The sequence below is a fragment of the Pleurodeles waltl genome, chromosome 4_1 (genome assembly GCF_031143425.1).
Source record: "Pleurodeles waltl isolate 20211129_DDA chromosome 4_1, aPleWal1.hap1.20221129, whole genome shotgun sequence".
NCBI lineage: Eukaryota > Metazoa > Chordata > Amphibia > Caudata > Salamandridae > Pleurodeles > Pleurodeles waltl.
In genome coordinates, this window is record NC_090442.1 from 615,081,987 (window position 1) to 615,104,242 (window position 22,256).

The window sequence follows — 22,256 nt, forward strand, 5'->3', positions numbered from 1 at the left end:
ACACATTCTTGATGGGTGAGCCAATAACAAGCTCAGGCAGCTGGAAACTCCTAGTAAGGTCTCAGAAACTTTGGGCAGTAAAATGCCACCTTTCCAAAAGTGGCAGTTTCAAAATTATAATCAATAATCCGACTAGACCATTAAAAAGGAGTTTAAATTACAATTCATTCGAGTTAAAAATAATTTCACTATCAGATCTCAATTTGAAGTTAGCACATATTAACTGAAATAATGTAACCTATTGTTAGCCTATAGGAGAGACTGGACTCGTGACAGTGAAAAAAGCTTTACATGTCCTGATAGTGAAAAACTCCTAAACACACATGTCCCACTTTTTAAATACCAAGCACCCTGTCCAATGAGCCTTTAGGGCCCACCTCAGGACTGCCTGCCCTGTGAACCTCTAGGGCCTACCTTAGGGGTGACTTACGAGTATTAAAAAGCAGGTTTTGGGCCTGGAAAAGGTTTATTTTGCCTGGTCAAAAAAGGCAGGTTAAAACTCCACTACAGGATGCAGTGACAGGCATGAACCGTGCTTTAAAAGGTTGCTTTAGTGAGTGGCACAATGAGTGCTGCAGTCCCATAGTAGCATTAATTTACAGGCTCTGTAATAGGGATGTACAAGTTAATAAAATGTACCAATTAGGTGTGGTCCAATTTTACCATATTTCAAGGAGAGAGCACACATACTTTAGCACTTGTTAGCAGGGGTAAAGTGCACAGAGTACTAATGCCAAGAAAATTGAGCTCAGCAGAGGAAGGTAAAAAAATCTGGGGTGAACCTGAAGAAAGGGCCAGGCCCAACAGAGACTCGCACCAGACACTAGAGAATGTACTGCCCCTGTGCACATGGGTCACATTATACTGCTGCTTTACAGTGTTCACTAGATAAACCTGTGTTTTAACATTAAAAGTCCTCTTAGCAGAAGAAATGTCCAGTATCATTTGTGAATGGCTTTTTAAAATAGGGAATTCTTTGTGTAAGAGGAGACAATCAATGGAACAGAGAAAAGCAAGTTCTAAGTCCTGTAGGGGAGGTTTCCTTCCACAAAGTGGTGTTGGCTGGTGAATGGATTTAATTGTGGCATACGTAACACAGTGAATTAGAACGTGACACAGTAGCAGCTTTATGATTTTAAGGTTAACTCCTGCTGCTGCTAGGTCAATTTCTCTGCCAAGGACTAGAGAGTTTACTTACCACTGAAAGCAATTTCAGCTAAAGATGGGCTGAATTTCTCTGCTGGCATAAATCATGAAAGCATCACCCAAAATGCCGCATATCAGGCCTAAAATGTCACAGTTTAGCTCAGATCAAACATGGAAATGCCACACATATGAAAACTGGAAATATTACAGTTCTGCTAAGGAAACTGAAAGTAGTTGTACTGTACTTTTCATATTGCTATTCTTAATTCTAGCCATTCATTTCATCTGCAGCTATACAAATTACACAGAATCACATCTTGGTGATAAATTGTTACAACTGTCAAATAAAAGGAGCAAAATACACCCAAAACAATCATCCACAATTAGATAATCTCTCAGCGTGTGTATTGTGTTAGTGAAAAAGCGAGCTAATTGAGTTATGTAAATGGTTCACTTCAAATGTCGAGTGCGTGATATGTTGGATTTTCTTCCCTACTCTACTCTTAGCAGTTTATTATATTGGAGTTAATCATCATTCTGCTGTATAGGTTTATAAATAGCTTGGCACCTACAGCACTGACTGATTCTAAATTATTTACAGAAGGCAATTAAAATCGCAAGGGACACTAATACAAATACTCCTTATTAAAATATAATAATTATAAAATGTATTATTACCAAAATAATTAAAACAGTGCCAATCCTCATGATAAATATAATTCACAGCTCCAATTTCTATGTTTTCGTTCCACTCTAGAAAAAGGTATTTGTAGGTTATAGTCACAAAACTCGAGAATATTTCAAAGAGCAGAAAAATATTAAAATTCGGCAAATCAAATCACTATTAGGGAATGTGCTTCATGGTCTTTCACACATCAACAACGCAGTTACCAAGTCTTTGTCAGTGATAGCCTGCTGCTTCCGCTGTTGTTCTGCTATGCTTTTCTTCTCTTCTTCCGTGAGCTCGGGCCTTTTAGATTGCTTTTCAGGTTGCTCTAACTTTGCATTTTCTTGCAAGGTCATAGCCTAATAAATTATAAAATTAGAATTAATCATTTATTTCAGTTACCGACCTAATATATAGGATGATCGTAATATGACGAAAATCTTTAAAAGAGCTATGTTTTTATCCTATAATGCATGTGAAAGTTTATACCCATTAATATAGTGACTTTTTTTTTTATTTCAGATGCTTTTGTTAATACCAATTTGCTACAACTACAAATCCCATAAGCAGAATGTACAACCTGAAGTGCAACAAAAAAGATGGGTAACATATAAATGACTTAGCCTCAGCAATATAGCATCTGAAGTAGAAATATTTATATGTATTTTAATTTCTACTGCTTCATGGATTTTAAAAAAGTGACACTCTACCCTTTATGTCAACTCTTTTCTTCCTATTAAGGATGAAACGTGGTCCATTTGATTACAATAATGTATGGCTTACTACAGGGCTACCACCACCTTTTTTCTGCTCTGTTAAATTACTAGTTAACACTGAATTTAATGGCAAGCATAAAACCCATTATGATATCCTACAGGTAAATACATCTATTTTTACTCTTATACGGAACTATCTGTATTAGAACTGTCCTACACAGTACAGACTCAAAGCATGTTTCCAACTTATCCTCAAAGGTCATACGACACAAACGAGTTATTTCTGGAACAAGAGAGAATATATCCAAATTGAATGGCGATCTTTATAGAGGTATAGTTTATTTTATTGAAGGGATTTTCATCAATTCTATGAGGTCAATTTCATTCATTCAATTTCAACTTCACATTTAAAACCCTGACTACATCAAGTACATTTCTTAGTCTCATTTCGACTCTGAATTCCTTTTCTCACCTCAAAGCGGTCTTCATTCTCACGCATTACAAGTGCAGCCTTCGGTAGTGATAATCAGAGCATTAATGGCACATATACTGATGCCACTGCTAATACTTAAAAAATAATATCTTTACGGCCATTGTACCTACAAATATTAATCCTAGCATTAGTTGCATAACTATAGTACAGCAACAACTAATGGTCCTCCAACTGTAACTAGAATTACTTCTACTAATTATACTTAAACTGCGACTAAGACTAGTTCTGTTATTACTGCTTCAGACACTACAATCAGACCCTGTATTATTAATCAATCACTATACAAACATCTGAAACTACAAAGAGTGCTCAAATGTATTCCATTAATATGTGCATTATCGGTATTGTTATAAAAACTGCTGACTCCACTACCACTACCACTGTACAATGACAATGTAAGCCTACAACTGCCTTTTAAAGCAGGACCAACCCACGTAGGGCCCACATACTTTTACATTCTCTTTTCGCAAAGTCTGTGAAAAGCTACATCTCCATCTATAGCTAAGTTTATTAAAGTGATATGGTATAGAGAGCATCCATATGTTGACTCGATAAGGAAATGAAAGCTGAGCTGGCAATTTTTGTTAGTACGTTTTCAAATTGCTCCTTCAAGATCATACCATAATTGCTATTTTAGTGAAAGAATTACACAGTAAGGCACAGCACCAAACACTCTCAGCAAGATAGTTTGGTCACGGAACCCATGGAGAAAGCATGATGTAAGGTGGCACCAATCCAGACATCCATGTATAGATCATACAAGGATTTTAAAAGTGCCCTATTATTATCTGGGTAACCAATGTATGGTTTCCAGCTCAGTCAAGACAGAGCCATACTTCACAAGTTTGAGAACTAGGCAAACACATACCTTTGACACCCGTTGCTGCTGATCAACTTGTAATTTAGGTTGTTCTCCAAGACAGCATTTGCCTAGTCCCTTTTTGTATTAATTAATACATCAACCATTCTTTTCATGAAATTGATCAAGAAACGTCAAAACTTGTTTAACCTGAGTGAGGCTGAAGATAGCTAAATGTACAACTGCAATGTGTGCCTCAAAACTAAAACGTTCATTTAGAGTTTGGATGGAAAATTCTCCAATTTCTGGAGGACATTCTAAATACGGAGTGCAGTTCACTGTCTGAAATTCCTGTAGCCTAGTGATATTTTTGTGGAACAAATTCAGCTGACGAAATCTACTTCACATTCCGAGTTTCTTTTTAAAAAATGGAAGGATTTACAGTTTCTGCCAAACTCTAAATATTGCCCAGATTTGGTATCCCAGATTACTCCTAGATTCTTAACTTCACTGACAAAGGTTTAGGTGGTGCCAAACTGGGGATGTTGTCACAAAACAGATCACACTTCTTCATGGCACAGATTAACATTCAACTTCATTGACTTTTTCTTTCCTCCAGCTTCCAAATATAGTGGGTAACTGGTTTTCAGTCACAAGGCTTCCTGGCCTTAAACACCAGCTCATACACCTATAAATGTACTATGATGACAGGCTTAAATGTAGTATGTCTGAGTTATCTGGTCAGTAATCCATCAGTGGCTTTCATATTTTTTATTTCTTCTGGGTTTGGCTCTTATGCTTCTATAACCATTCCAGGGGCCAGTGGCAAAACAATCATCCACCCGGGGCACAAAAGCTCCAATTACCAGTTGAAAGCTCCAACTAGAGTTCCCCTTTTCTCCATTTCTGAGTCCTGTTTGGACCTCACATGGTTCAAAGTATGTAAAATGGGGGAGCCATGTTTCTTATTCACAATAACAGAAGTCCCTAGGCAAGCATTCCACCCTTTGCTGTTCTTATAAACCAGATAATACATTTTAACTTTATATTCTACTTAGTCACTTACCACTGCTAAACACTACCACAGACCACAATGCTCCTGTTTTTATCACTACTCGAAGCACTGCCTAGTTACTTCTAGACGTCCACCCTAGAATTAAGAGTAATATATTTTCTTTAAACTTGGTAAAAGTGGTATACAGAATAAGGCACAGGGAGCTCATTATTAGAAATGGAAAACACTTGGAAATCTTTCTACACTTCTTTCCAAAATGTCACCAGGGACATCTTAAGAGGCACAATGAAGAACCAGACCTCAACTGAATAAATTACTTACCCACAGTAATATTATTTCTGGTGGATACTCCATCTTTTTCACAGATTACTCACATTTAGTACATCTCCAGCTGCCAGATTGGATATGATGTTCCCAAGCAACTGCTTTTGAGAGCCAGCAGCGGGTGCTATTGAACTCTACTGCAGTATCGCAATACCTCTCGAAGTAGCAATGCAGATCTGCATTTAGGCACCACTCCTCTGTGCTTACGTCAGTTATCCTGAACTTTTCTGCACTGTCGGACTCAGACCAACCATTACAGAATGGAGGTGATATGGTGCTGAATATAACTTCAGACCTTTTTTTCATTTTTAATCAGGCACAGGAGCCCCTTCCATGCAGTGGAGGAGGGAGGGTGGTTATGAATTTGTGATTGAAGTATCCATATACTAGATAGACGCATCTCACGGGGCAAAAGCTGAGAAGTTACAACGGTATTGGGTGGGCAAAGAGAAACACTGGCTGTCGTCCACGAGCGGCAGATGACGTACTGGCACCCCGGAAACATGGTGGTGTCCTTTTGATTAAAAAAACATTGATCTATGTTGTGCTTAAAACATGGGTTAATCTGGAGGGACGCTATGTATTCACCAAAATAAAGATCAACAGGAACTTATTATGTATAGGTTCAGTGTGTGCGCCCACGGGTCCAAAGCGCGCCTTCTTTCTTCAACTCACCTGTGTATTGATGGAAATAGATACGGCAAACATCCTGATAAACGGGGACTGGAACCTGGCTTGGGATGTGGTATTAAATCGCACTGGTCAGACTGATGTATTAAAAAATGAGGACAGACCCCTCTTAGGAGATCTTGAGGCTGACCATGGCTTTTGCAACAAACTGCTTCTCTTACATCTACCAGACCAGGAATACACATACTTGTCCCTGGTTCATGGCACACAATCAGGGCTGGAGTTTTTCCTTAATGCCACACACCTTGCTTTACCTTCTTTGCAAGACTTCAATATTACAGAAAGCACTCTGACCACTCCCCTGTTGTCCTGCAGCTTGATATTTGGGCTGTCACGGACATTCTGTAAGACCTGGCATCACAGTTTGTCCTGCTACAAGCATCCGATGGGCAAGAACCAGCTTAAAACCCATGTGCATACTTACCGGGAGAACAATGGAGGTTTCATTGGCTCTGCTTTGACATTATGGGCGGCGGCAACGGCGGCCATCAGAGGGAAACTAATGAGAGCTGCAGCCCTGCCCAGCAGGCAGAGGGAGGAGCGTCAGAAGGCACTGGGGACAGATACAGTTCACCTCACGCGTGCTTACATGGCCAACTCTTCTGCTTTTACCAGACGCAGCCTTGAGAAGGCACGTTTGCCTCCAAAGCCAAGTATGCCCTAGGGAGTTTGAAATATCGGAACTACTGACATGGAGAGAAGGAGGGATGACTACTGGCAGCACAGCCCATGCAGAGGGAGGTGGGCGCGGCTATTCCCACTATCATCACTGATTGGGGGATGCTGGTCACCAAGCCACAGGAAATTGCAGATGCGTTCACATCCTACTATAGGGCCCTCTTTTCCAGGGATCAGCGCAGTTAAACACCTTCTTGGATGGTATTCACTTACTGTGCCTTTTAGAGGAAGGTAGGCAACTGCTTCAGGGCGCGATCACAAAAGAGGAGATTGAGCAGGCCATCTTGGATATACCCCCATCATAAAGCCCCGGGCAAAGACGGCTTCCTGGCAGCTCTAAAAATGGGCCAAACCGAGGCGTTGGATCTTCTCCTTGAGGCCTTCGCTGAGGCTGATCAAACTGGCTCCTTGGGCTTAGTGTGCAACAGGGCACTGATTTTGGTCCTTCCCTGACCAGGAAAAGACCCTCTTCTTCGCAGCAGTTATCGCCGAATACGCCAGCTCAATGGAGCTGTCAAGACACTGGCCAGTATTTTAGCTGCCTGCCTCAAGCAGGTCCTACCCTCGCTTATTCACCACTCACAAGTAGGGTTTGTCCCAGGCCACTCATCTCGTATCCATCTTCGCGTGCTAGCTCATGTGGTCTGGCTAGCAGCGGATCCTCCGGTTGAGGCCTTGGTGCTGTCGCTGGATGCCGAGAAGACCTTTGACAGAATAGAATGGGACTACCTGTTTGCCTCACTCTGGAAATTTGGCCTTGGTGACGACTTCCTCTCCAGAGTGAGATGGTTCTACGATTCCCCCTTGGTGCAGAACAGTTGTGGGAGCTTTCTTTCTGATCCCTTCCTGGTCCGCCAATCAGACCAGATCATAGGTATCCCGTGCCCAGAGGTCCCTCAACACTGTATTTGCACGCAGATGACATTTTACTCACCCTATCGTCCTCACAATTCGTCATTCCCCACAATGCTAGAGGTAACTGACGATTGAGCAGCAATATACGACTGTAAGGTTACCTGGGAAAAAAGCGAGGCTTTGCCACTGTTGCAAATAACCACATGTGCGCCATCGGCATTTATCCATTCTAGTGAAAGAAATTCCATCTTTGGAACTTAGGTATCCTAGTTAACAGAGGCCAGAAGAGCATGGTGGCAGATAACCTGCACCCAGTCATAGAGTAGATGCGACTGGACTTTGCAAAGTGGTCCCACCTGAATCTCTCTCTGAGGAGGTGCTCAAGCAGTGAAAATGGTCACCATCTTTGAATCACATGTGTTGGAAATGCTTCCCCAAATAACACCTCTCTCAACCTTGTGTCAGATAGGCAAAGGCCATTAAGGCCTTCTTCTGGGGTTCAGTGAGACCTCGCCTGGCAATCCAGAAGGTTATCGTCCATAAATGAGCAGGAGACAGGGCCAGTCCTCTGTGAAGCATTATTGTTTAGCCTTACTCCACACACAAATGGCGCACATGCACCCCTGGGTCCAAGTTCCCCAGTTATGAGTTGCGATTGAATGCAGATTTCAAAGAGACCTCTTTGGGACTGACGGCCCTTTAACTTCCTGGCCCATCCGCTGCAGGATCCCCCAACCCTATGCTGAAAGCCATGTATGCCACCTGGATGGGGGCTCACAAGCTCTTTTCAGCTGATGCGTATCTCCATGATAAGGGGACACTCTAGAACAATACTGGTATTCACATAGGGGAGGCATGCTTGACTGGGACCCCTGGCATAGAGCTGGGATTCTAACCCTCACACACCTAATTTCTGGTGGCGAACTCAAGTCCTTTGAGATGCTACAGGACGAATTTGGCCTGCTGCATACTCAACAATGGCTCTATACACAAATACGTAATTGTCTCCCGAGCAAACTGGGTCCTCAACCCGGGACCATCACCTGCTCCCCGGTGCTCTCTGGCTACCTAAGACCGACTTGGCAGGCTTACCTGCAGGTGTAATATGATGAGGAGGACTGGGCATAACTCTTGGAAGTCCTAGAATGGGGAGTCTGGGAAGCACGGATCAAGTTCAGTCTATTTAAGATTTTTCAGGGCTGGCACTGGACCCCGGCAGGGCCTCAGGTTGCAGGGTTGCTCCCTCACTCTGCATGCTGGCGATGCAATCATGTGCCCTGTGATATAGCTCATAAATTATTGGACTGTCCTCCCATGCATCCCTTTAGGACAGCAGTGGGGTATATGCTCCAGGGAATGCATGGATTTGCCCACACCACTTCCGGACTCCTTAATTGTCCTCCTTGATTTCTCGACCTTTCCAAGTTGACCCACCATGGCAGTCGTCTGCTCGTCACTGCTTTTACAGCTGCAAAGATCTGTACTTTACGAGACAGACATTCTCCACAACTCCCATCGCATGAGGCTATGGCTTGTTGAAATGTACAAGACCGTGTCCTATGAAAAGGTAATTTACAATTTAATAGACAAAGCAAATATATTTCTTCTCATGTGGAATCCCCTTCTGCAGGATGCGCACCTCCCGCCACAATTTGCCATGACTCTTGCTTCTATCTCACCATTGTCACTGCACCCATCCCTCCCACAGCATTAATATACTTGAGCTTCGTCTGAGTGATTCATCTCTCTGCCCACTCTCCTGTGCTTTGTAGTTTTGTCTTTCCTGCCTTCTTTTTCCTTCTGTCCTTTTTCCTTTCTTTTTTTTCTCTCCATCTATAGCTTATTTTCTCAATCCTATCCATTTCTCTTCTGTTTTTATATTTTAGTAACGTTTGGTATTGACACATGTATTGCAAACAGCATTTGTATCTCACTATGGATCTATGTTAGACTTGCATGTCATTGAATTTACTGATATTTCTATTTTGGTACTTAATTTATGCCAATAAAATAATTGGTACATAAAGTACCCATCAAACAGAGCTTTACTAAAAATGATCATCATTTCCTTCTGAAGGATACATTAATGGCTGATTCCTCACTTTTTAAAAGGATACCCAAGTAGTATACTCCAAAAGGGTGGGCGGTGTGAGGAGTACACTCATACCAAAAGGTTCTGTAGAACTGACCAGGCAAATGGCAGACTTAACTGATGAGGCCGGAGTGCCTAGAGAACGTCCAAGGAGAAGCCTGGTCCTGGTGGAATGAGCCTGAAGACCATCAGGGTGCTCTCCTTGTCTAGAGCGTAGAATGGCTTTATAGACAGGACCAACCACTTGGACTGGGTTTGCCTCACACAGCCTTCTCTTTTTTTTTAGCTGTCACAGCCCATGACAAGCTCGTAGTCAACCAGGTAATCCTTTCTACAAAAGATGTAAAAACAGAGGTTTCTTCAGGTCTAGCCTTTAAAGTCTTCCTAGGGATGTGATGCAGAGAAAAAGGTAGGGAGGGTGATGGACTGACCCATGTAAAAGGATAATACAACTGTCGGCAGAAAGGACGCCTGAGTAACGAGCTCCAATATTTCAGAAAAGGAGTAGGTATATAATGGTTACACTAAAGGCACCTGCAGCACACCTAATTGCCATAAGAAAACCAGTTGTGATGGTAAGCAGTCACTGGGGAGAGCTATGCATGGGTTTGAAAGACATGCTCATCAGGAATGCAACAACAAAATTAAGGTTCAGTTGAGACATACTGAAAGGTGTCAGTGGAAACAAGTATGTTAGTCCTTTTAGAAATCTATCACAACCAGTGACTTGAATAAAGAAGGTCAGCAAGTAAATGAAAAAAGGCTGAACTGTGCTCACTGCAAAGAAACTGCTACACCACAGATAAAACCAATAAAACATCAGACAACTTATCCTGGATCAAGATTATGGTCCCCATCCACAACCACAAATTCTGCCCACTGCCCTGCATAGATAGATTTGGTTGAAAGGCATCTAGCTGCACGAATTGCAGCCACCACTTCAGCAGAGAAGTTGAATTCACTCAGTTGTCAGTGGTCAATCTCCATACATCGTGGTGCTCGAAGCATAGATTTGGGCGGAGGACTGTGTCTGGTTGCTGAGCCATGAGGTCCTCCAGAAGAGGTAGGCGAATCAGGGGACAGATAGAGAGGCTCAAGAGATTGGGATACCATGCCCAATTCAGTGCTATCAAGATGACCAGTGTCTATTCTCTCCTGATCTTCAAAACTCTGGGCAGAAGAAGGAGATGCTGAAAGCCACATAAGAGTCCTGCACCAGGGTAAGTTCCACTGAGTGGAGAAGTCCTGAACCACCTCAGAGTGAAGAACCACTTGTATCTGCCAGGTGGTAAGTCCTGAGGTCATCCACCCTGGCATTGAGGAGTCCCACCTGATGGCTTGCTACAAGGGAGATCCCATGAAGTTCAAGTCATGTCCAGGGTGTTTTCCGGCACAAGGTCCAAGACCTGACATTGTATGTTGCTGTTAGGACCTGTACAGGTCTCCCTTTGATGGATGGGAGAAAGGCTTTCATAGCCAACCAAATAATGCAAAGCTCCAGAAGAATGATGGGGAGCTTTCACTCTAATCTCCCTGGTGACCGTCCAACACAGAAACAACTCATCTGTCAGTACTGTGAACAGTGGCTGGTGTAGGGAAACGGTGAGCTGCATGACAGAATGATGTCCATCTGCCACCACTGAAAACCCTAGGCTGTTTCCTTTGAGATGCTGTTGCTGTCCGACACAAACCACTAGTGTAGAGACCACTGAAAATGAAGGCTAACAACAAACCTTACAAAATCGCCCACGCTAGAACCAAGGTTTGAGCAGAGGCATCAGGATTATGTCCAGGGCTCACTGAGGAGGGAGAAAAAGACCTGAGGGTGGCCCTATGGAGGGAATCTTCTGTGTAAGTTTAAGGCTGGGATTCCGTTTGTTGATGAAAAACCCCAGTATGAAAGTGTGAACATAGCTCAGAGGTGGGCTGCAACTGATTGTGTTGAGCCTGCCTTCATCAGCCAGTCATTGAGGTATGGAAATAATTTATCCATGACTTGCAAAGATGGGCCACAACCACAGATTTAGCTTTTGTAAACACTTGAAGTACAGAGGTGAGGTTAAAAGGTAGGAATGGAAGTTCGAAATGTTCCAAACTCACCAGGAACCAAAGGGAGTGTCTGTGAGACTGCAGGACAGGCATATCAAAGGTTGAAGTCAGTAGGTTCAAGGACACTAGCCAATCCACCAAATACAGAGTGGAAAGAACCTGGGCAAGAGTGAGCTTTTCTCTGCCTCTTGAACTCTTTCCATGGCCAAAAGTGATTGACCTTCCTACTGAAGGATGCCAGCTTGAGACATCAAACGTCGAGTGAAAGGTGGGATACAAGGGAAGGACTGTCTGAGCATGCTCCTGTAATGGTAAATCAGAAAGGTGTTGCAGCCGTTGTGGCAGGAGATGGGGCAGTTAAGAATTGTTGCCCTTGGTGGGTTCCTTGACCAGCTACTAACATGATTTCTGGAGCCGCAAAAAGTTCTAGACTCACTGTTGAGTTATGAGTCCTCAGATTGGCGATATGTTAGACCTTGTAAGTACTTTCTGTCTTTTGATTATTGCTGGTTAAACGGGCAGACCGGTAAAAGTAAGACTAGAGAGTGGGCTATTAAGCAGCAGACTTTAACAGAGTCAGAGTCAGTTCATCTCGGTGACTCAAACAATCAAAAAGCATACCCATCAGGGATGCCTGCATGTCACCTGAGAAACCTGTGGAACGCATCCACACACAGTGCCTGATCACAATACTGGTGCCCATCCATGGCATGATCTACACAGTCTGTTGTATCAAGACTGGCCTTCAGGACATATTTTGTAGCATCTTGTCCTTGTTGAACTGTTTGGGTAAGGGCACTCCTGAAGTTGTTAGGGACAGTCAGCAAGATTTTGCTGGCCATGTCCTAAAGGGCGTGTGTGTATATATGCCCAGGAGAAAGACCACATTCACATAACGAAGGGCTACACTAGTGGAATCAACATACTCTTTCACCAAATGCGTCACTGCGCTTTGACTCCCTATCTTGCAATGCTGAAGGGAACATGTTTAGATTGAACCTTTTCATTAAAGCATTGAACACTAAACTTTCAGGAGTTGGGTGCTGAGCAAGGACAAATGAGACTTCAGGAGCTGCCCCATGCCACCAAGCTACCAGGTGACTATCTGGGGAAGCTGAACACTGCTTTGTCTATGATGCCATCAAGGTGTCTATTAAGGCCTCATTGAAGGCAACAACGGCTCTGATGTAGCAGGCTTAGGCTGATTTTGTCTCAACAGTTAGGAGTTGTGGATCTAGCGATACTTTTGCCACTCTGCGAACAACCACAGCAAACAAGGTACTTTCCTCAGTTGGGGGTCCTGATGGAGATTTTAATTTAGTCTGAGGTGAAGTGTCTAGGCCACTAGTATTTTGTAAGGTATAGTCGAGCGTCCGTATAGTGAAAGGGGAACACGTTGCCTGCCTCCGTATCATTAATATGATGTAGAATGTTTTGAAGCCCTTAAACTGTATTTGTATCCAAGCAGAAAATGGGTCTCCAGTAAGCAGTAGCCCTCGCGTCCAGGAAGAGGCTGGGGATTGTGTATGGTTATTTCACCGCAAGACATTGGCCTAGCACAGGCCGATATTATCTTGGGATCAGAGCTAAGCTTCAAATTGGTTCTGGAACGGTGTCCGCTAGAGTCAGGACCAATGCTGGAGCGATTAGAACAGGGGTGGCCTCCGAGCGTTGAGTGGTGTCAAGGGCCGGTGCCAGCAAGAAGCTGGAAGGGAGCTCAAAAGGATAAGTTAACACTAGGGAAAGACCCACAATCGAAAGTGTTGACTTGGGGCCAGTGAAGGCACTCTAGAGGGAAGCACCATTGCCTTAAAAATCTGCAGCATGATGCTTTTGCAGCTGGAGCAGTCACAGACCCGGAAACTCAGGCAGCCATGATCAGCCTCGGATCTCGCTTGGAGTCAGAACTGGGTCTTTGGAGTACTGACCAGACCATGTAGTTTCTCCTCTGAGCAGGCATGATGACAGGGGGATGAATCCTGCTTGGACTATTTGAGCATGATTGGGGTTTTGATGTACCCAAAGATTTGGAGATAGACTGGGACTTGGCACATGACAAGCCCATACATAGCAGCAAAAGTGGATCTGTTATTTTGAGTGCAAGCTTTCCCATTTTTGGGGTTCTGCAACTTAGAGTTTTCCCCTCAAGATCCCTGATCACTCTTGGGTACAGGAGGAAGCCTTTGTTCCATGACGAGAGCTTAGCTACCACAGGCATATGTTGTGTGGAACTGTGACTTACATCTGCCTCTAGCAATTGCAACATGTTTATTTATTTTTTGTGGGGGTGGGTGGAGGCATTTCCCTTAACACACTGCCGAGCATTTTTTTTATTTTTTTTACGGTAGATACAACTAACTGACAAGGGAGGTCACGAAAAGAATCAAACAAGGGTCAGCGCATATAGGTTTTTCCTATATATGGGTCCATTCTGCCACTTCTACAGGCAGAGACAGGTCATTGTAGAATCCGATGGAGGCTACTGCAAGCAAGTAGGACTAACAAATTGTAAAAATCCAGATTCAGTTTGGTGCCTGGGGATATTCCAAAGGTTGGGAACTACAGGTTAAACGTATCCCTCAGAACAAATTTGTATTTCTTTAAAATTCAACTGTATAATTTTATAATAATACTTTCTCTACATTTTAGTGCAATTCATAAAATTCATAAAGGTGTGAATACCCAAGGGGGAATCTTAAATTTCTTGTTCACCCTTTGAGCTTCAACTTCCTGCTGATTCCAAAAACATTCGAAGGCCGTAACTTGTGTTATTATTTTTCTTTGTTGCTTTGAATCTACGTCCCCTACTGTTACTCCAAGTAATGGTTTTATTGTACATTGATTTTACTAATGTAATTTTTTTTTAGCTGTTAAGTCTATGAACCTCATTTATCTCCTTGCTAACCCCAATTTCAGTGCTAATTTCCATTTGCATCCAGTGATTCCACCTCAAGTGTAAATTGCAGCCTAGGGCTGTCCAATCTCAAGATTTTCACATTTCAAAATGTTGCATACCTAAGGAAAGGGAAAAATTGGTGCATGCAAAAGTGAAACTCAATGATGTGGTAATCATGCACACACTAATTACTGCACCCTGCAGTACGACAAATTGGGGGGAGTGCAAAACACCACACAAAATTTGGTCAGTACTAGTGTGGTATTTTTAACAACCCCTAGGTCTCGTTCTTACCGCTTGTCTTTTTTCATTGTCATTTTCTACTGCCAAGTGTTTTTATTGCCATTTATAGTTCCCATTGCACGTTTTTAATTGTACCAGTATTTAGCTGTATTTTATCACTTACTGAAAGAAATTCTGAAACTCTAAGAACAATTCCACAATTGTCCATGCTAGCAATATATGTTTAGAACAAAATTAAACTACTTACCTGAACAATTTTCTTGAGCTCATCTTCTGCTTCAGAGTTGTTCGGCTCCAGCTCAAGAAACCTTTCATAATCTAAATGTAACAAAAACGACTTTATAACATGTTTCAAAACGAAACTTCAAATATTTAACCAAACGCAAACTATGCAACCTAAAACTTGAAATTAGATTTTTCCACACTAATAAAACCTTTGTTAATTGAGTTAGGATCCTGGCAGTAATAATTCATGACATATTTAAACAATCTAGCAAAAAAAAAAAAAAAAAGATAACACGTCGTTAACAATCCTCCCCTCCGATCCGAGTATTTGAAAAATCAATTTTTGAGTCACTGAGGGAACCACTGGCCCTTTGAAAGATATGCATGCCACCTACCATTTGACTCCAGCAACTTACATGGTCTGATTAGATGGTCCGTTTATTATCAAAGCGTACAATTGCTTTTAGTGTCATTACTTTCAGTTAGTAGACCAATGTTCACTATTTCATGCATCGTTCTGGTGGTCAAAAGTGACAAAAGCACTACACTTCTATACCTGCATAAAAGAGTAGGTATGTCTGTTTGCAGTGTCATTTCCCAGAACATTTCGGTGTAAACGTGACATCAATTCTTTTGCATTGATGGGGTTCCCTGAGATTAGCTCAAGTGAAGAGGCCTGATGATAGGGATAGCGAGGGATAGGAGTTACATGTGATCACAAGTGCAGTAGAATACTATGGCATTTATCAAACAGTTGTTTTCAGCAGTGTGGTATATACTTCTGGTATAGTTTTACACCAGCCAGTCTTGGAGTTGATATCTCAGTAGGGATTGTGAGCTGCACTTGGCCTTTCCTACATCGGCAGACATGTCCCTTGGTTCTGTGTGCTTCTTCGGCCGAAAGCATACTGGATTAATCACTGCCAGGCACACTCCAGAAGCATAAATGCACCACAAATTAATAACTGTAAAATAACTGTCAAATAACCAATGACAAATCACCGCAGCAATTTAGGGTACCCAAATAAAATGGTGCACCGACTTTATCCAACAAACTGGAACTATCTAGGAAACTGGGAAGGATTAATATGAAAACAAAGTCCAATTTCTTTGGCACAATACTAAGAACTTTTGATGCTTCACCATCACGAGAGGGTCCAGCTCTACCATACGGGGAAGATTTCACGGTCACCTAGACTAGGAGCCACAAGGAGTCCATTATGTCTGTAAGGAAGGGTCTAAAATAAAGGAAGAATGGGTTTTGAAGCTCTGGTGATGGGGGAACAATATCAGAACGAAAAGACTGGATTGATATAAAAGCGGGAATCATAGAAGGAATGGACCCAGGTTCATAGCCCACAAAAGGGAGTGGGAGAAGGAAGGTTATTTAAAACATGCATTGGATATATCAAGAGGTCTTGCTACTATTAAAAAGCACATTCATATGTCCTTGAAAATCTGCAATCCCTATAGAGGCTGCAGTACATAAGCCCTTATCAGAAGTTCCTTGAGTCAAAGACAAGTAAGTCTATGCTGTAGCGGACTGCAGTACCGTACACCTTTACTAGAGGCCCCTTGGGTCAGCCATAAACCTCTACTTCATCTATACAAATATGCAAAAACTGATTCACTGAAGTCAGCAATGGGATGATACAACTCATCTAATCAAAACATGGTGAGACCAAAATACTACAGAAGCAGGACAAACAGAAGAATGGGGTGGGTAATCACTGAATCACGAGCAGGGAAAATAGAGAGAGAAAAGGGTAGTTAAATTACAATCAAGAGGCAGTCTTAAAGTCTTTTCTACGTACATGTTAAGTACTGATATCAGTAGATCTCCCAGACAGCTAGAGCGACACCTAAGAAGGGGGCAAGGAGAGAAGGAAGAAACTGAGTTATTCTGGAAAGTGTAGATGCCTCTGGAAGGGCTACACCATCCCAATGTGTTAGCCAGAAGGCACGCAGCAAGCAAAGATGTAACTTTGGGATACATGGTTCTACTGTGTAGTGCAGCACTTTAGTTCATTTAAACCAATGCCATTTAGATAGGGGGTTAGAGCACATTTATTACATTCTCTACCATCAAGGCAGTAAGAGTTTTCTCAAAGGTCGACACAGTATACACCTTAAAGAACACGTTTATTATCACCCAGATCCGCTCCCAACTGTGCATCTTACATCCTTTATTTTTTTTATTTTTTTTAATTAATTTCCATTTGCTTTCTTCTTGCTACAGCAATTGGACCATGGTCCTGAAACAACATAATTGAACTGCCATAGCAATAGAGGACTGTCGATTTTAGCAGCATCACTTATAAAATGTTTCTGGTGTGCATTCATCTCAGAGGGTCACCAGAATCATCTCAACGTTTCTTCCAGGTTTCCTGAAACACCTACTAATAAGTTGCACTGTTCTCTGCGTTGCCAGGAGTAATGCCAGAAGACTAGTGAAGATCTTGGGTCTTGAAATAGTCTTTAGTGTTGCTTGCAAGACTGATTCATACTCAAGAGGGAGAAACCCCAGAATCTGTATGGTATTTGAGAGTTGTTGGTTTTCTAACTGCTACACTTATTGTTACTCCACAAATGAAACAGAAGAGCAGGCATAGGTCTGGCAGGCACCCGACTTCACCAAAGCCCTTTCAAGCTGTTGTGCTATTAGCTCTGTTTTCACTTTCTTGTTCCATTTCTTCAAACGAGCTTCACCAGTATTGCACACAATGTTCAAGGCTGCGTTCATTGAGGTTGGGGAAGGGAAGTCCAACGTATGCTCATGGTGGCAGGATCCATACCAGATGGTCGGAACATGCACATTAAACAAATACATAGTGAACATAGATGTGATCTCCTGGAGTATGCCAGAACAGGTGGGCATGCTCAATCACTATCTTACTGGCCTGCTCTACAGCAACCCGTGAGTTGGTGGTATCCAATAATTAACCACTCCAAAGTTTAGCAATGACGTAAGATCTTCTGTGGGTTCCAAAGAGCATCCAGTGGGTGCTCACAGGAGAATAACAAATGAACCCGACCTACCAGCCCAGAAGCATTCTCTAAGAGAGAAGCATGAAAATAACAAATGAATTGTATACAACCATTCACTGCTTGCGACAGATCAATTGTAGAAGCCCACATGATGAAAGATTCTGCACCATATACACAAAAAGCTACTGCAAAATTGCTGGGGAGTAGGGAGTGAGGTCGTTGTCAGACGGGAGATGCGAGTCCAGCAGTAACAGACACAGTCCTCGCTACTCCGCTGAAGGAACTATCAGACATTAGGGTCTCAATTGGTTCAGTAAACACAACAGTTAAACCAACTACAGCAGAAGTACAGTCCCTGAGAGGGCAGGTCACAACTTTCCTCTGCAACTAAAGACAACAGATCATCGGATTACAGATGTAGAATCACATTTAGATCAGCAGTCAAACTGAAGCGAATAAGCTCTGGAACGTTCACCAAAAGACAATTGTATAAGATCAAAGTCGTTTGGTAAGGTGTGAATCACTGGTGCCCTGAAGCAAGCAAAGAAAGATGATTTAATGTCTTCCCTCAGCGCCTTCATACCCTAAACACTGAACATTACTTTCAATCCTCCTTTAGAAATACAACGGGTGAATAGAGTATACTCACGCCTTAGTTCCCTCCTCTACTCTTCCCAGACATCTACTGATCTGTTGCATTCAACAGGCAGATAATAATGGCTGCCAAAAAGCAAGGCCCTTACTAGTACGCAATCAAATAGTTCCTGTTGAAAAGTCTTTCACAAAATATAATGCTAAAAGGAAAAGAAAAAGGGGGGAAAAAAAACAGTTGATAGCATTGCCCTCGACTGCAGAAAAACAATATCAAATATGGCCTACTGGAAAGGGCCACGATGAGTGTCACGATCTATGGTCGCATAAGGCAATATGGGAAACAAGAAAATCTGGAAGCTTGAGGGCACACACATGGACACAAAATACTTCAGTGGTTGTGACACCTCCAGCACTGAAGACTCTAGATCAAGGAGACACGAGCCATGTAGAGTGACTCCCCTTGGAAGAAATAATACAAAAAAACCTTCAACAGCAAACAAGGGGCTGGGAAATCTGCACAGCACTGGGACAGGTCCAGATCACCCCTTAGGTTTGATGGGATATTTGAATACAGACCCTATCCCCTAGGACTTATGTTATTCAATGGCATCAAATATTTGAGGCGCTGACCCGTTCTCTACCTGTTGGAGGTCACAGATAATGGTGATCGTGAGCAGACAGCATGCACTGACTGTCCATTTGGCTTACTAGGTGTACCAGAGTGCTCAATCCAAGGACAACGTAGTGTACATCATGCAATATCTATTTCCAGTGAATGCTTCTTGGCTTCTCTTCCTCAGAAACCCCCTTCTTTCTTCACAGTTCTTACAATCCATCTGTTAAGGAACCAGCACAAGTTTTTTCTTCTTTTATCTGATATTGTGATGGATTGTCTGCACAGGTTTGCTGATAGCCATTACTTAAAGATTAACATCAATAGGAGTAAAGTGAAAATCTTTAACGCTAAAGGAGGTAGAAAAAAGCGAAATATTAAGTAGCAATTAGGATCCCAGAAGATGGAATGTGTCCATTCATATCCTTATTTGGGCAAAATATTATGCACTAGTCTTTCTGTGAATGAACACATTTTCCACTTATTAAGTAAAGCAATGGCACATACCAACACACAAACATCATTTATAATGCTGTAGGCTGCAGACACTTTAGCCACTTACTGTTGGTGTATAAAGAAAAAATCCCCTCAACTTTACTTTATACCATTGAAATCACAGATTTGAAATAGAGGAACTATTTGCATAAAATGGAGGGGATAATATTTAATAAAATTAGCAATGTAAATACTCTTGCTCCGGTTGAAGCCTTGTGCTTGGAAATGGGGCTCCCGAGCATTTATATTAAGGGGCTGGCCGACACCGACCGATGGGCCAATAGGCTTTTGTTTAGCAAAAAGAATTCCATTAGAAGCCTACTCTATTTAGAAGCATTTGGCCAATGCAGGACAGCCAACTCCTTGTCAAAGAATTTTACTAATGCACTAGTACTAGAAACTTCAGTCGAACAAGGCTGAGCTTATAGCAATGTCCCGCTTTACATTAAAGAATTTCTTAAAACGTAGCATCAAGATTACCTAAAGGGATCAATATTTGCTCTCATGGAAGGAAAAAATGAAAGATGAAAGTAATAGTTTCCACATGTTCCGTGGTTCACTTGCGACCATATTTGAAGTGGAACTTGGAACATGGTATTTGTTGATTTTTCTTACTGTTTCAAATGAATTTTTTTACCATTAAATACTAATACAGGAGCATCTTTGGGCATGGCTCTGAAGCTTTGATTGTGTAATCTCTGCAGGGTCCCGCTTTGCATTATGAATCGCCGTAATTTGCTGAAACCATTCATTTTGAAATACGGAGTGCACTCCTCAAAAGAAACTATGGAATTTATATTTAATCCAGTAAATGAAATGATGTGTTATACAATGTTTACCTTTTTAAATGTTTTTTAGATATGTATTGATTATGCAATTTGTATTCTATGTAAAGTGTATCTCGTTATAGATCTGTATCTTATAAATAAAATTGAAAAAGTCATAGTATTGCTGAAACTCTTGTGTAATCAGTTTCTGGGAGGCACTACTGAGGCCAGTATCATTCTGGCCAACTCCGATCTTCCGCGTTGTCCTGCTAAAAGGTGACCTATCATTCCATTATGCTGGTGACAGAGATGAAAGAATGATTTCTCCATTTTTTAATGTCTAGAGAACGTTTAGTTTTGGCTTGCAATAAGGATTGCAGTTCACTAGAAGTTAGACTGGGACTGCATTATGGACAGGGTGTGGACCACTGATTCTAAACAAAATCTGGCCACATGTGCGCCTCTTTGCAATCGCTGTATACCTCATCAAAAGGCCACTAAAACAGGCTTTAATATAGCATCTGCATGGACGCCATTGAACCTTTATTCTCCTAGAGAAATTGTTGGAGGTGGTAACATTGTCTAGCTTTCTCCTGTCAGTCTTGAAATTAAGAAGTATTCATATGCCATGGTCCTCTAGGAGGAAGTAGCCTTCCAATGTCCAAATGGAGAGAGTAATGAGGTCATGGCCTGAGACCCCTGACGGGATGATATAGGCTTGTATAAGAGGTCTATCGAGTAGGGGTGTTATAAGAAAGTAATCAATCCTTGTACGGATGTTATGTGGGAACAAGCTGAACGTATAGTCCTTTAGCCATGGATGGAGCAGTCACCACAATTGTACCAGGGCATTATCGTAAATCGGGTCCAATGAAACAGATCTGTTATGTCCATTATGGAGTCTATCATGAGGTTTCAGTCCCCTCCCAAGAGGTACTTGGAGCTGCTGAAAGAGACAAGGAATCCGAATACAGGAAAGGAAATCCATTTTATCACTGGTTGGAACGTTTATGGGACCTACTATGGTTTTAATATCTTGGATTATGAGATTTGTGAACACATACCTCCCTTCAAGGGCTTCCCAACTTTGTGGTAGTTAATACAAGAATGATTTACGGAGAATTCTTCCAGAAATTTATCAGGAGCAAGTTTGGTGAGAGGCCATCCCCTTTCGAGCGTCACATGGATAACACATCCAACCAAATCCCTGCTCAGTTTGTCGTTCTTTTCTGGGGTTAAGCACGTCTGTTGTACCAAAACAATATCTGCCTTGTGCCACGCTAGGAATGTTAGAACTTTCTTGCTTTTGGCATAGCTGATAAGGCAATTACTAAATGTACCAAAGCAGGCTTATCAATACCCCAATAAAGCCTGCAAGCCCTTAGTATCAGCTGTTGTCTGATCAAGCATCCTCCCATTAGTTTGAGAAGTATAATTTCGGAGACTGCCAAATGTCTTCAGGTCTGAGCAACAGTTAAACCTGCAACTCAAACTGTTTCTTACAGTATGCTAAGTCAACAAGTCAATATTTGAACTTAGGCGCCCCTCCCACCACCCCATCTACAAGCCGTCAATAGAGCTAAGGCTCAAACTTCCTAGGCGGAGCCACTATATCTTTAACATATCCTAAAGTATGAACATTGTGATCCAGTTGTACCGCACCGACGCCTCCGCTACACTGCTCTGCAGCACAAGAACGGATACGGCACAGGATCCCGAGAGGCCTTACTTCCCCGACTTCGTTTACTGGCTTGTTTCTTCACTTTCAAAAGGTACTGTACCTGGGGATCTGTGCGACTCCGTGACCAGCGCCACTGGCTTCAGATTGTTGGGAACCACTCCATTATGATGCCGTAAAAACACCAAATTGAAGCATTTGTGTTTCTAAGCACTATATTTAGCACCATAGTT

At 42.2% G+C, this 22,256-nt stretch overlaps 1 protein-coding gene across 3 annotated transcripts in view; it reads right to left on the reverse strand.

Annotated features, from left to right (window-relative positions):
- RPAP3 (RNA polymerase II associated protein 3) overlaps nucleotides 1-22,256 on the reverse strand; it is a 266,423-nt gene that overhangs the window by 184,165 nt on the left and 60,002 nt on the right. For all 3 annotated transcript variants that reach the window (XM_069229050.1, XM_069229048.1, XM_069229049.1), the window contains exons 7-8: nucleotides 14,911-14,981; nucleotides 2,038-2,172 (exon numbers count right to left, since the gene is read on the reverse strand). In XM_069229050.1, the coding sequence (XP_069085151.1) occupies nucleotides 2,038-2,172; nucleotides 14,911-14,981 (206 nt within the window). The remainder of the gene's footprint in view (nucleotides 1-2,037; nucleotides 2,173-14,910; nucleotides 14,982-22,256) is intronic.